The 15,963-nt window shown below is 42.5% G+C and overlaps 1 protein-coding gene across 7 annotated transcripts in view; it reads left to right on the top strand.

The window, feature by feature from the left end:
• The window catches only part of ARID1B (AT-rich interaction domain 1B), a 1,953,609-nt gene that overhangs the window by 1,413,217 nt on the left and 524,429 nt on the right, over positions 1 to 15,963 (top strand). For all 7 annotated transcript variants that reach the window (XM_044063533.1, XM_044063501.1, XM_044063506.1 and 4 more), the window contains one exon: positions 8,293 to 8,536. In XM_044063533.1, the coding sequence (XP_043919468.1) occupies positions 8,293 to 8,536 (244 nt within the window). The remainder of the gene's footprint in view (positions 1 to 8,292; positions 8,537 to 15,963) is intronic.

Raw genomic sequence — 15,963 nt, 5'->3', positions numbered from 1 at the left:
GAAACTTTCCCTCTAAGCACTGGTTCTTTCCCAGTCCTCAGTAGACAAGGTTCAAGGAAGGCTTTGCAGGGACAGACCAGTTAGACCACAAAACAAAGGCCAGTGAAGAACTAAGCAGTGGGGCCACTGCCACTCCCACAGCAGGGAGTTCTAAGTCCACTCACTACTCTAAGAATGTGCAATGACTCCCACACCCTCTCTCATCGCAGGTTAGGAGGAAGGCTATCCCTTTACAAACAAAATTGGCTGTCTGACAAAGGACCAGTGGGTATTAAAAGTCTTTTTTTCAGGGCTACAAACTTACCTTCCAACAAGTCCCAAACTTAACAGGTTACCAAACTCTACCTCCAAATCAGTGGGCAGAAGCATTAAAACAAGTGGACATACTCCATGCTCAAGGGGCAGTGAAGCCTGTGCCACAGGAGCAAGCAGGAAAAGGTTTTTACTCCAGACTGTTCCTAGTGCCAAGAAAAGAAGGCACTTGGCGACCCATCCTCGACCTGTCCACTCACCTTCCTAGAGGTCGCAAAATTCAAAATGGTAACTCTTCAAAAACTTTTACGAGCGTTGGGCAAAAATGCATGGCTAGCCACTCTAGACCTAAAGGATGCCTGCCTTCATATACCCATAAGGGAGTCCTGCAGAAAATACCTATGCTTCAGAGCATGTTCACAACACTTTCAGTTCTCTGCGCTACCCTTTGGCTTATCTACAGCTCCCAGGGTCTTCACAAAATGCCTGGCCCCAGTGATTGCCTTCTGCAGACAGCAAAACATCCAGATTTACCCCTGTCTGGATGACTGCCTAATCCAAGCAGACAGCAAAGAGAAGTTACTACAGGACCTGCTCTTTGTACAAACATCCCTAAGGTTCACCATCAACAGGAAAAAGTCTAACCTAAACCCCTACAGGCAGATCAACTTCTTGGGAGCACTCCTGGACACAGCCTCCCAAAAAGCCTTCCTCTCACCAGCAAAACACTGCTTTCTACCAAATTACTTCTCCCAGTTAGCTCTCAGAAAAAACCTCACAGCAAAGAAAATTCTGCAAGCACTGGGTTACATGTCATCCTGCATTCTGATGATTCCTCTGGCCAAGGATGCACATGATAAAACTCCAGTGGTACCTAAAGAACCTTTGGTGACAACACAATCTAAGGAGACCACTCTCCCCCTCATTCCATGCATAAGGAACGAGTTTCTTTGGTGGGCAGAGGCCTGCACTCAGAACAAGGGCCTTCCCTTCGCCTACCTACCACAAGGCCAGACTATTACCACAGATGCCTCAGACCTAGCCTGGGGCGCGCATTTAAATACTCTGTGCACCCAAGGCTCTTGGGACCTCAGACACCTTCATTGGCACATCATCCTAAAGGAAGTAATGGCAGTTCACAAAGCCATCACATCCTTCCAAGACTACCTAAAACCAGGTGTCCTCCTCATAAAAACAGACAATACCACAGTCATGTGGTACATCAACAAGCGGGGGGGGGCACACACATACTCCTACCCTCTTTGCCGACTAGCCATGAGCCTCTGGCAGATGGCCTACACCTGATAGCCCAGTACATCCCAGGACTAAACACCCTGGCAGACCATCTAAGCAGAAACTTAGACCCCAACGAGTGGAAACTCCAAAAGGGGGACATTCCTCCAAATCACCCAGGCCTGGGGGACACCAGAGGTGGACCTCTTTGCCTCGCAACACAACAATCAGCTGCACAAGTTCTGCACCAGGGAGTTCCACCCCTAGCTTGGAAAGTGGATGCTGTCTCATTCCAGTGGACCGATCTCTTCTTTTATGCCCCCCCCACCCTTACTCGCAAGAGTACTGCTCAAAATAAGGCAGGAAGGCCCAAAAGCCATCCTTGTATCACCAGATTGGCCCAGGCAACATTGGTACCCCTTCCTGCTCATAACAAACCAAAAGAAATCACACTAAAACCAAGAAAAAAACGTTTGTGGTGTCAGCTACGAAAGATGTTTTTTTAAAAATAGTCCACTGCACAAATAAGTCGTTACTTGTCCGAACAATGTAAAGCACTTATAAAAAAACTTATTTAGCAACGAAATAAATGTTAAACGCTACCAGCGTTTTTCGTTCTGAAAGTGTCAGAACTTCCTCAGACAACAGCCAGTACCATTACAAATGGTAATTAAATATATACTCCATAATTAGTACAAGTGTTTTAAATTACATCAAAAAACTTTTGCCCTTAATTTAAAGGAACATAAGCATTATAGCCATTTGTAAAATAATAAATAAAAGTGTAATTATATAATGTTATAAAATGACTGTCAGCATGGAAATACCTTATTTAAAACACGTAGCATTTATACTTCCTTAAGAAACTAAAATTACTAAACATCATATACAACCACATTTCATGTCACATCTATAAAACATTTAAAACGGATAACTTTACTCTTATGTCCTAAAAAACTGTATTAAAAAATGTTTAAAAGTACTTGAATTGTGTTAATGATAATTATTATTCATATTTAGTTAAACCTTACTAAAAAAATCTTGTAAACAAAATCCAAAATCAAACTACCTCAGTAGATTTTTAAGCTTTGACCATGTGCTAGTGGAATTATTTGCTAAGGGCTTTACTTTTGTGCCATCCAAAAAATGTGACATTGCTGAATTGTTGATAGATTTTAAACTGTTCATCTGTAAATTGAATTTGAATTTATTGCTTGGAAATTCATCACATTATGACAATGAATTGAGAATAGCAAGCACTTTTAACCCTCCTCAGAATAGTACAATAAGTATGTTTGAACACCTCTGTGAAAATGAATTTAGAGATGTCCTGAAACATTCTACACAAAACAAATTTAAGTCCAATATTTCTGATGAGGAAAAAACATTATTAACCTTGCTAAGAAATTTACCACTTAGGTTCATGAAACCAGATAAAGGAGGGGGACTAGTGGTGTTTTACAATGAGGACTACTCTAATATTATGGTGACACTTTTGAAAAGAAGTACCTATGCACCGTGAGTGAGTGCACTGTGAGTAGAAATGAATTGAATCAGGCTTATAACAGGATTAATATGTTCGTTAGTGATTTATTCACAGATGGTTGGTTAACTTTAGAACAACATACATACTTAACTATGTTGGCCCCAAGGATCCCAAAAATTTTTTGGGATCCCGAAGTTACATAAAAATGTACTGAATCCACCATTTTAGGGCACTGGTTGATGCAAGACAATCAATTACTTACCCCTGTGCCAAATTAGTGGACAAAATTTTAAAGAAATTTGTCATCATGGAAAATCAAATATTGAAGGACTCGTGATCTTTTTTGCAGTGCATGCAGTCCACAACTTATGAGGATACAACAAACTTTTTACCAGTGGATGTAATTGATTTGTATTCTTGTATCCCACATGATTTGGGGGTAGAATGGGTTGTGGAGTTCATCAGACTTAAAGGGGCAAATGACAGCGAGTATAATGTAGTGGAACAACTTCTTGATATCATCTTGAAAAACAATTTCGTGACATTTGAAAGCAAACTATTTGTTCAAAAAATAGGAGTTGCGATGGGCTCGCCAGTGGGCTCAAGTTTTGCGAACCTGGTGCTAGCCCATTGGGAAAATAACTATGTTTTTAATAGTCACTGGGCTAACCAGATTGTCAGCTATAGAAGGTTTTTGGATGATATCTTTATTATCTTTAAAGGTAACAGAGAAGAAGCAGAGCTTCTTGTGAACTACTTTAATTCAACCACAACCTTTCTGAAATTTACTCAAAATTTCCAGGTAAATTCTATTAATTTTTTAGACGTTGAATTAAGTAAACACAGCGGATATTATACGGCCAAAATCTTTAGAAAAGCCACATACTCTAATAGTTTCCTTCACTTCACCAGTATGCATCCCCTTCACCAGAAGAAAGCTGTGGTGAAGGGACAACTGGTGAGAACAGCAAGGATGGTAACATTAAAAAAGGATTTTGAAGAAGAATGTGACCTGTTACACCTTATGTTCTTGAGGAGGGGTTACCCTGCTTCCTTCCTGGATAATATTTTCCAAGAAGTGATTGAAAAGAGGAAAAAAAGGATATACACACCAATATTGGGTGGTGATGAAGGTATTAGTGAATTTAATCTGTCCACTGATTGTGGAGTCAGTACTGACAATATATTAACTGATGCAACTGGGAATACAAACCAGTGTACTGTAAATGGAACTTGTAATGATAAGAATTTTGTGGTAGCCTTTACTTTTACGTACTGTCCAGAAGCATTTGACATAGTAAAAACAGTGAGGAAATACTGGTGTTATTTATCAATAGATAAAAATGTTTCCACAATTTTAAACTTTAACCCTGTAATAACATATATAGAAGGGGCATTAATATGAAAAGTCTCCTTGAAACTAAGCCTATAAGAATGCAGATTAGAAGGGGTACGAAGAAATGTGGTGCATGTAAATATTGTAGACATATAATGACATCAGATAAATTCACTATCAGGACAGTAAGTTATTCTGTTAAGGAATCATATACATGTAATTCTAGGGCTATTGTTTATCTGGCACAGTGCGTACAATGCCCATCATTTTATGTGGGTAAGACGGACAGGCGTTTGCGTGATAGAATGTATGAACATTTATACGCAATAACTAAAGGTAAAAATGAAAACGCCTTGGCCAGACACTGTGCCAGTAACCCAGATCACACTTTTACCTTTATGGTCATTGATCAAATTAACAAGCACTCAGTAGATTAAAATTTTGTGAATGACAACTATTTAAAACTGGCATTGGAGAAAAAAGAATTAGCCTGGCAATTACGTTTGGCTGCGAATAGAGAACCAGGCTTAAATGATTTCTGTTCAATTGCATACATACTAAAACTTAAAAATCTACTGAGGTAGTTTGATTTTGGATTTTGTTTATAAGATTATTGAATTGTCATTTTTTTAGTAAGGTTTAACTAAATACGAACAATAATTATCATTAACACAATTCAAGTACTTTTAAACATTTTTTAATACAGTTTTTTAGGACATAAGAGTAAAGTTATCCGTTTTAAATGTTTTATAGATGTGACATGAAATGTGGTTATATATGATGTTTAGTAATTTTAGTTTCTTAAGGAAGTATAAATGCTACGCGTTTTAAATAAGGTATTTCCATGCTGACAGTCATTGTATAACATTATATAATTACACTTTTATTTATTATTTTACAAATGGCTATAATGCTTATGTTCCTTTAAATTAAGGGCAAACGTTTTTTGATGTAATTTAAAACACTTGTACTAATTATGGAGTACATATTTAATTACCATTTGTAATGGTACTGGCTGTTGTCTGAGGAAGTTCTGACACTTTCAGAACGAAAAACGCTGGTAGCGTTTAACATTTATTTGGTTGCTAAATAAAAGTTTTTTATAAGTGCTTTACATTGTTCAGACAAGTAACGACTTATTTGTGCAGTGGACTATTTTCAAAAAACCATCTTTCGTAGCTGACACCACCAACCCCTTCCTGCTCAGCTTGACGAAGGAGCCTTACAGGCCCCTGCCATTAACTGCAGACCACCTGACCAGCCAGAGGGGAGATTATGCATCCAAACCTGCACACACCACACTTTCTGCATGACATATCCCCCAGGGACCGGGGATAACCCGCAATTAAGCAATCAGGTCCTAGATATTATTAAGGAAGCTAGAAGGCCCAGCACAAGGAAATCTTACTCAGAGAAATGGAAGCGATTCAACTCCTGGTGCCTATCAAAAGGTCACAGCAGCTCCCAGCCGTCCCTCCCACTTATTCTGGACTCCCTAGCACAGCTATATAACAAGAGCCTCTCCTTTTCCTCCATTAAAATCCACGCCTCAGCCATTTTAGCACACTTTCATGTTGAACAAGCCTGTCTTCTCTCACCCTTTGATTAAGCAATTCCTCAGAGGTGTAAGTAACATTAAGCCCCCTAGAAGGGCACCTACTCAAGCCTGGGACCTGAACTACGTCTTAGAAAAACTGACATTGCATCCCTTCGAACCAGCTGCATCAGCAGACCTTAAACACCTTTCCTGGAAGACTCCCTTCCTCTTGGCTATTACTTCAGCTAGGAGGGTGTCAGAACTTCAAGCACTCATGGCCAGTGAACCCTTCATTATCTTCCATACAGACTGGGTGTCTCTCAGTACTAATCCCTCATTTATGCCAAAGGTAGTACGATATGTGACCCTAAACCAGGCTATACATCTCCTCACCTTTTTTCCAAAACCTCAGAATAAAGGGGAGAGAATTCTGCACACACTGGATGTGCACAGACAGTTAAGATACTAGCTGGACAGAACAAAGTCCATTAGGAAGACTGATCAACTGTTGGTTGGCTTCACCCAAGGAAAGAGGTGAAGCCCATCTCCAACCAGACCATTTCTAAATGGATATCTCACTGCATACAATTCTACTACACTTTTCATGGAAAACCTCCTCCTAAGTCTATCAAATCACATTCCTCTAGGGCAGCCTCTACTTCCACTGCCTTCCTTGGAGAAGTTACCCACCAGGGACGTCCTGGAAGCTGCCACTTGGACCTCAGTCCACACCTTCACCAAACACTACTATCTGCCTCTGTTCTCCAGGGCTTGGGCAGGCTGCCCCTGCAATACTGCAAGGCATGCTAGCTCAATCCTAGGAATTTCATACTTTCATCCTCCCCTTCCTCAGCTTTGAGAATCCTCCCACAGGTGATGACTGCAACAGTGAAAGACGAAGAACATAGTACAGTTGTGTACACTTGCCATAAATGTAGATGTTCGAGTGTATTCACTGTTAGTCCCATTTTCCCTCCCACCTTCCCCCTTAATCTTATCCTTTTTTGGAGACTGTCTTTCTTGGGGCCTTAGGCCACCAGAGGCTCTTTAAAACATTTCCTTCAAGGGGCTCCTACAGGTTAGGACAAGAAAAACTGATGTAATGGTGCTGGCTGCTCTCCTTTATACCACTGACGACCTGACGTCAGTCCACAGGTGACAGCAGCCAGCGCAGGGGAAAAGCTTGACTCTGGTATTTGGGCCGACCGAGGACTACCCAGCAGGGATAACCCACAAGTGATGACTGCAACAGTGAATACACTTGAACATCTACATTAATGGTAAGAGTACACAACTGTACTTTGTTTGTAGTATTGCTAATGTTGGATGCTCTGAATATTGGCATTGCATTATTAGAAATTGCATCATAAACAGACCTGTAGTGCATCTCATCCGTAATTGTTAAATATTTTAAAGACTGCATTATGTGTGATCTTTTGTTCTTGGCATTTAACCAAAACACTTCACCCCAAAATTAATTTATTTGTTGTGTGTTGCTATGTTTAGGTGGTAGCTATCACCATACCCAGTACTGACACTTTTCCTGTGCTTAGCATGTGTATTTTATTCAGGTATGGGATATATGCATGTGTTTGACTGCCTGCTTTGGTCTGAGTCATATCTGAGAAGTCTTATGGGCCCTCCACCCACCTGGTTAACCAGATGAGTAAACAGGTAGTCATTGAAAGGGTAATGCTGAGCATTGGGCAGTATCTGCTTTATTGGCACAGATGAGTGTTTCTGTTGATCTATTTATGACTTCAGTGGAGCAAGAAAATTCCTTGGCATACGAGATGCTGAGCTCCGAGGGCTGTCAAGATTTGGTGATTAGTTGGGTAGAGACCACACAAGGAGAATAGAAGTATTTGATGCTGTTGATGGGAAATTATTTTTTTCTGTATTTTTTTTTACCCTTTCATTCCTTCATCCTATCTAGTGAAGCCAGTCATTCTCAGTTAGCTCTGTGCAACCGTTTCTTGTGACTTTTTTCAGCTTTTCTGCCCTGCCCCCCCTTGTGAAGTCAGAAGAGCCTTGTACCACAGAAGAGCCTACAGTGCTGGACCATAGAGGTGTATGTTTCCACAGTGCATTTCCAGCAAACGCAGTGCTTCTGCACTACTATAAAAATCTAATGGCATCTTTAATCTGTCAATATGCTGGGGCTGCCATCCCACTTTTGCCCAGTGCTGGTAGAGCAGCAGGTCTAAGTAGGCCTCCCAACATAAATATGTGAGTTGACAGCAGCAGTTCACTGCCATCCTCTCACCACGAGCTCCCATGCTTATTAGTTGAAGCAAGTCACTGGAGTGGCAGTTAGTTTCCATTTCTTTTGCTTTATGGAGACAGATTAAGGGGCATATTTTTATCTGTAGGTCCATAATGCAGCACCTTTGTAGTAAAACAATGGACCTCTGTTAATTTTTTCTTTTTTTCCCCCCTCTTTTGCAGGACTTGTCTGGTTCGATTGATGACTTGCCAACAGGAACGGAAGCCACACTAAGTTCAGCTGTCAGTGCCTCAGGGTCAACAAGTAGTCAAGGAGAACAGAGTAATCCAGCACAGTCTCCGTTTTCTCCACATGCCTCGCCACATCTTTCTGGTATCCCTGGAGGTCCGTCTCCATCCCCCGTGGGTTCTCCAGTTGGAAGCAGTCAGTCGAGATCGGGACCCATTTCCCCTGCAAGTATTCCAGGTACATTAAGTCCTTTTGTACTGACAATAGAATCATACACAGTGAGTTTGATCATGTCAATCCAAAAGGTGTCTCAACAGGTTTGAGTACAGTATATATTTTTCTGTTACAGAGGTGAAATCTTTTCTCATATATTGTGTATGTGGCTTATAAGTACTTAGCTTTTCTGTTTGCGTGTAATTTTCACTTTTAGAAATATTCTGGTTTACAAGCCATGCTGACAGCTCCTCAGTACTAATGCACCTCATGTATCTTCATGCATTGTTTTTGTAGTATTGATGCTATATTAATTTGTTTGACTATTTCAGCCTTTTTTATTTTGAAATGACTGCAAACTGACCATTCTCTTGTGGTCTAGTGGTTGGTTATGTATTAGATGTTGAGTTCTTTAAGATCAACAGACATATGAAGAGTATTTTCTTTTGTTGCAGTATTATGAGCTTAGTTTCCTGAGAGTTCACCAATAGTTGGCTAGTTCTCGGTGCAGAGCTTTAGAAGTTCAGACTTGTTTTAAGTAGGGAGGTATAGCAGAGAAGCTTTTAGCCATGTTTAATCCCTTGTCTCCTCCTCCCAAAAAGTCCTCTTACATTCTGGATTCATTGTGCCCTGCTTTCTTTGGAGTTCTGGTTTGAGTTCTGTGTAGAGTTCCATAGTCTTTGCTTTTGTATTTGGGTAGATTTGCTTGTGTGTCCATTTGCCTACATGTTTTATGCATGCTTAATTGCCTTCAACCTGAACCTCAGTGATGCCACTTCACCACTGCATGTGTTACTAACTGAGGTTGGTTACTGTTGTCTGGACAGTGGCTAGTAAGTGAAACTTCTGGGGAATGAAAAAAAAATGTGTTGTCAGTGTTCGTCAAGTTTGGAAGGAACTTGTATGTTCCAAAACATAAATTTCCCACACGATTAGTAGGGTATTCATGTGTAGTGGCATAAAGGGATAAAGTCCCAACTATGGCACAGATAATAAGGGTTCAGTTAATGGCTCAGGTGTTTGAGGTGCTTGGCAAAAGGATGGGTGTGCCTATCCAGGAGGGCAGGGCATGCATTTGGATGCCCATTGCATTTGATCTTTAGTTGAGACTTGAGATATGTAGGGAGGCATTCTCCTAAGAGGAGATTGGCAGGAGACCTTGGTTGCGTCTCAGTTGAGGCAGAACAATGAGACACTTGTCCTCATTGCATGATGCAACAAGCATGCATACGAGGGGAATGAGATGAGTGCAGAACACTTTTCAGCAGTGCAGAACAATGAGACACTTGTCCTCATTGCATGATGCAACAAGCATGCATACGAGGGGAATGAGATGAGTGCAGAACACTTTTCAGCAGTAATAGTGCACTATGCCAAGAGCTGTACTATCCTCACTGTCCCAAGCACGAGCTACTGTTTAAAAAAAATGATAATTAGTAGGGCATACGAAATGTAGCATGATAACTGTAATAATCAGAGGAGGCTAGAAAAGATAGGTAAGAGACTGGAAAAGCAATTTACAAGGGAACAATGGGGGGCCACATGTGTAGCTCCTAAGGATGCAGCAATGGGGGGCCACATGTGTAGCTCCTAAGGATGCAGCAATGGCGGGCCACATGTGTAGCTCCTAAGGATGCAGCCAAGTCCAGAAGGTTCAGGATTTTTGTTTTGAAGTGTTTGCATAGGTATATTTATGTCCTGCAACTCGGCACCATAAAAATTGACTGCCAATCATTAGCGGACCGGAGTTTTGCTGTGGCGACCCCTAACCGGGAAAAGCCGAAAAAAACAAACATTTATACCCTGAGCAGACTTCACACCAACATTTGCTGAGGAAAATTTATTTGAAGAAGAACAAAGACGTGACTGGGAACATATGATGTTCTTCGTGTTTCACTGTTGCAGTCATAACTGTAGGGTGCTCCTGCCGGCAGGCAGCCCGAGGTCGGCCAGAATCCCAAAGTCTGGGTCCGACGTCGGCTGTACAAGCTAGTACCCTGACGTCAGTACGCTCTGGTACATAGCCCTCAGCCGACGCCATCTTCTCCAGTCTTTCTTGCCGTGCGGTGGAAAGCAGCTCGCAAGTCGTTGGTTGGCGATTTTTGAACAGCGTATTTTGTTGTTGTCGGTCCGAAGTTCTTACTTCTCTTCTCAAAGCTAAGTACCCCGTTGGGGAATCTTTTTCTTGTTCCTCCGATGTCAGAAAAAGTTAATAATTGTATAACGTGTGGGAAACAAATACCTCATGAAGATTTCCACTCTTACTGTCTACCTTGCTTAGGCCCTGACCACAACGTTTCTTGTTGTCGGTTCTGTGCCAGGTTCAACTCTCGTACTATCAAGCGCAGGTACGATTGGGCTCTAAATTATTTTGGCAGACGCTTCAATTATAGAATGTCGTCTGACACTACCGGAATTCAAAAGAAGCGCAAAGACAAAGACAGGCCTCCGAGGTCCAAACAGGACTCGTTGCAGCTGGAGCCAGCGTCCGGTTCGGCTGTCGTCAGTGAGGCGCTTTTGCAGCCCCTGTCGTCTGCCACTTCTGAACCGATGGCCGATACGGACTCCCATGGGGAGCCATCAAGGCCTACTATTTTAACTGCTGCAGGACCTTCGGAAGTCGCTCCCTCAGATGGGTCCGGAACCACTGTGCAGGTACCGGCTTCTGAGGGGGTTTTCAGGCCTACTCACATCACTATTTCAAAGGCAAAGACTCCTGTTAAGTCTAAAGTTCCTGCTCAAGCTGCTTCTGAATCTACTCCCAGGACACAGAAGCAATTATTAAAGATGGCTGAAGATTTGCTTACAGTGATTAGGGGTTCTCACCCCCCTCCTGAGAAAAGGCCTCGACAGGATGTTCCTCTGGATTCCTCTGACCAGGCTTCTGTATCTTCTGTCTCTTCCTCAGATCAGGACTATTCTTTTCCTCCTTATGAGGATTCGGATGCTGAGGACTCCTTACCCTCGGCCTCTCCGCCTGAAGATTTCTCTTTTGGGGAAACATTGCATGAGATGAGGGAACATTTTCATTGGGAAGGACAGGAGTATTCTGCTTCCAAGAAGAGGCTTAGAGAATTTCTTCTTCTTCCTCAGCATAGGCCTTTAGCTATTCCTCCTGTTTTGGACATTGTAGATGATGCTTTTTCTGATACTAATTTGAATCCTGATTCCATGCCTCCTGCTCCTTCTAAGCCTGATAGATTTTATAGGGTTCCTGACTCTCATTTATTCTTATTTAAGAACCCTTCTGCGGATCCTGAAACTATTTCTCAGGGCTCTAAGGCTGCTAAGGTTGCTACTTCTAAAAATCCTATTCCCTCTGAGAAGGATTCTCATGCTTTAGACAGGTGGGGAAAAAAGGTATATACTTCTGCTACCCTGTCTGTAAGGGCTTTAAATTGCCAGTTTCATATGTTTAAGTATCAGCAATTTCTTTTGTCTGTTTTAAAGCAAAAGCTTGCTTCCCTTCCTGCATGTGCAGAGGATAAGGAACTTCAGGATGTCTTGCATGCTACTGAACAAGTGAACAAACAGTTTACATTGTGGTTTTGATGCTTTGGATGCTTCTTGCAGGGCTGCAGCCTCTGGTACTGTTATCAGGAGACATGCCTGGCTTCGTGAACAAAGTTTACCTGAACAGGTTAAGGCTAAGTTATTAGATGCCCCTGTTCAACGTGATGATCTTTTTGGATCTAAGGCTGAGGAGGTTATTAAAAAGATGGAAGAAAAGGCAAAATCTATGCAGACTGTAAAAGATTTCTTGCAAGTTCAGCCTCCTAGATTTTCCAGGAATTGGCCCTCTAAAAATTGGTCCTTTCCCACGTCTGACAGGCCTCAAAGGGGAAGATATAGACGCTCCAGAGGTCGTGGTCAAGGTCAGGCCTCTTACAGATCTAGACAATGGACTGCTTCTTCACCTAGAAGAGGAGAAGACAGATCCCAATCTCAAAGAAAGCAAACTCAATGACTCTCTCTGTTGGGCTACAGGACCCCTTCACCTAGATGCCCCTCTCGGAGGAAAACTGTCTCTTTTTTACAGAAATTGGACTCATATTACCCAGGACAGATGGGTATTGGACGTGATTTTAAAAGGCTACAAATTCCACTTTCAAACTTTGCCAAGGGCTCACGGTTGGCCAGATCTGCCAAAACATCAATGGTCAGAGGCCTTAAATCAAGTGGATGCTCTTCTGGCCATGAGAGCCATAGAGCCTGTTCCACTCTCGGAGATGGGAAAAGGTTTTTATTCAAGACTGTTTCTGGTTCCAAGAAAACAAAACTCATGGAGACCTATTCTGGACCTTTCTGTGTTAAACACCTTTTTGGAAATTCCAAAATTCAAGATGCTTACTCTGCAGCAACTAATTCCAATGCTCTCTCAGGACGCCTGGATGGTGACATTGGACTTAAAGGAAGCCTACTTACACATTCCCATCAGGCAAGAACGCAGGAAATTCCTCCGGTTCAAGGCAGGTTCGAGGCACTTTCAATTCTCTGTACTGCCCTTTGGTTTATCTACTGCGCCCAGAGTCTTTACCAAGTGCCTGGCACCAGTAGTGGCTTATTGCAGACTTCAGGGGATCCAGATTTACCCCTATTTGGACGACTGCCTTATTCAGGCAGACAGCAAAGATCTTCTACTTCAACATCTGGACTTTGTTCAACGTCTTCTCCTCCTACTGGGATTCTCAGTGAACACAAAAAAGTCACATTTGATCCCTTCTCAACAAATGGTATTCTTGGGAGCCCTCTTAAATACAACCTTACAAAGGGCCTTCCTCACTCCAGAAAAACAAACACAGCTGGCTTCTATTTTCAACACCTTGGCAACTCTATCTCAGCTCACTGCAAGGAAATTCCTGCAGACTCTGGGCTACATGGCTTCCTGCATTCTGTTGATTCCAAACGCAAGGCTTCATATGAGAAAGCTTCAATGGTATCTGAAAAGTGTATGGTCACAGCATTACCACAATCTGGATATTCTGATTCCTCTGATCCCCTGCCTCCAGAGGGAGTTCCTCTGGTGGTCCAGGGTATGTGCTTTAAACGAAGGAAAGCCTTTTCGTCCACCTCAACCTACTCAAATCCTAACCACGGACGCCTCGGATTATGCTTGGGGAGCACACTTTCTAGACAATTGCCAGCAGGGAACCTGGACAAAGGTCCATCTTCACTGGCACATCAATCTGAAGGAAATGTTGGCAGTTCAAAATGCTCTTCTAGCCTTCAAGAACCTTTTGCAACCAGGGCCTCTGCTAATTCGTACAGACAACACCACGGTCATGTGGTACATCAACAAGCAGGGGGGTTCTCATTCGTACCCCCTTTGCAGACTAGCTATGGCTTTATGGGACACAGCTCTAAATTTGAATCTACATCTCCAGGCTCAATTCATTCCAGGGGAACAGAATCTCTTAGCAGACAGCCTGAGCAGAAACATTTCAGATCCTCACGAATGGATGCTAGACACCAACTTATTCAACAGGATTACTGCAGTTTGAGGATGTCCCCAGATAGATCTGTTTGCATCCCATCTCAATCATCAGCTGCCTCGCTTTTGCACCAGGTCCTTCCACAAAACAGCTTGGAAAGTGGATGCCCTGTCCTTCAGCTGGAGAAGCCTTTCAGGATATGCCTTCCCTCCTCTTCCTCTACTACCTCGGGTATTACTGAAGATAAAACAGGACAAGCCCAAGTTCCTTATCTTGATTGCTCCAAATTGGCCTCGACAGTTTTGGTATCCAACTTTAAAGCACCTGTTCTTGGAGCCTCCTTGGATTCTCCCTCTGAACCCTTCTCTTCTGTCCCAGCATCAGGGTCAGTTACTACATTCCAATCAAAGACCCTTTGCCTGGCGGCTTGGCTCTTCAAAGGAATTTGATTTCCTCTAGTCTTCCCAAACAAGTTTTGGATGTTCTTCTGGAAGCTAGACGGCCTAGCACTAGGAAATCCTATGCCTCTAAATGGAAGAGGTTTTGTATTTGGATGCAGGACCGAGGCTCGGATCCTCTGGTACCTGATCTCTCTTCTATTTTGCTTTACCTTTCGGATCTTTTATCTAAAGGACTTTCCTTTTCTTCCATTAAGATTCATGCTTCTGCTATTTCTGCTCATTTCAATTCTGATCCTCCTGTTTTTTCTCATCCTTTGGTGAGACAATTCTTGAGAGGGGCTAAAAATTTGCGGCCTCCCAGGACCCCTCCTGTTCCTGCCTGGGATCTTAATTATGTTTTAGAAAAACTTACTTTGCCTCTTTTTGAGCCTGCTGCATCTTCAGATATTAAGTTTTTATCTTGGAAGACTGTTCTTTTATTAGCATTGACTTCTGCCAGAAGGGTCTCAGAGTTGCAAGCTCTCATGGCTGTGGGAACCATACCTTATTTTCCATCAGGACAGAGTATCCTTGAGGACCAATCCTACTTTCATGCCTAAGGTGATTTTGAAAGTGGCTTTAAATCAGACAATTCACCTTCCTACTTTCTTTCCTAATCCTCAAAATAAAGGGGAAAGGATTTTGCATTCATTGGATGTACACAGACAGTTACGATTTTACCTGGACAAGACTAAAGAGTTCAGAAAGTCTAATCAATTGTTTGTTTCTTTTGCCTCCAGTTCTCTTGTGGAAAACCTATTTCTAAACAAACTATTTCCAAATGGATTGCTTATGGAATCAGATTTTGTTACACTCATCATGGGAAACAGTTTCCAGGTACCATTAGAAGTCATTCTACTAGAGCAGCTGCCACTTCTACAGCTTTCCTCAGAGGAGTTCCTACCAAGGATATCTTGGAAGCTGCCACTTGGAGTTCTGTGCATACTTTTTCCAAGCACTACAATCTCCCACTGTATTCCAAGACCAGGGCAGGCTTTGCCTCTGCTGTTTTGCAGGGTATTCTTGCCTCCCCTTCTTCTGTCTAAAGCCTCCTCCCCTTTTTCACTGCTTTGGGATTCCACCCTACAGTTATGACTGCAACAGTGAAACACGAAGAACATAGTACAGTTGTGTACACCTACCATAAATGTAGATGTTCGAGTGTCTTCACTGTTGCAGTCGGTGTTTCCCTCCCTCCTATCCCCTCTTTTTTCTCTTTTGTGGTGTATTTGTGTTTCCTTGTTGGATTCATTTTTGTTTTATTGGGGACTTCTGACATCTAGGGCAAGAAAGGCTGGAAAAGATGGCGTTGGCTGAGGGCTATGTACCAGAGCGTACTGACGTCAGGGTACTAGCTTGTACAGCCGACGCCGGACCCAGACTTTGGGATTCTGGCCGACCTCGGGCTGCCTGCCGGCAGGAGCACCCTACAGTTATGACTGCAACAGTGAAGACACTCGAACATCTACATTTATGGTAGGTGTACACAACTGTACTTTTTGGGAGTAAGAGTTGGCAGATTTTAAAACTTCCGTACAGGAGTACTGCATCAGAAGTACTGGATGAGCATATGGCTGTA

The sequence above is a fragment of the Protopterus annectens genome, chromosome 1.part0 (assembly GCF_019279795.1).
Source record: "Protopterus annectens isolate FY-2018-M chromosome 1.part0, PAN1.0, whole genome shotgun sequence".
NCBI lineage: Eukaryota > Metazoa > Chordata > Ceratodontiformes > Protopteridae > Protopterus > Protopterus annectens.
The sequence above is the reverse complement of the archived record's forward strand: the minus strand, read 5'-3'. Positions and strand labels throughout refer to the sequence as shown.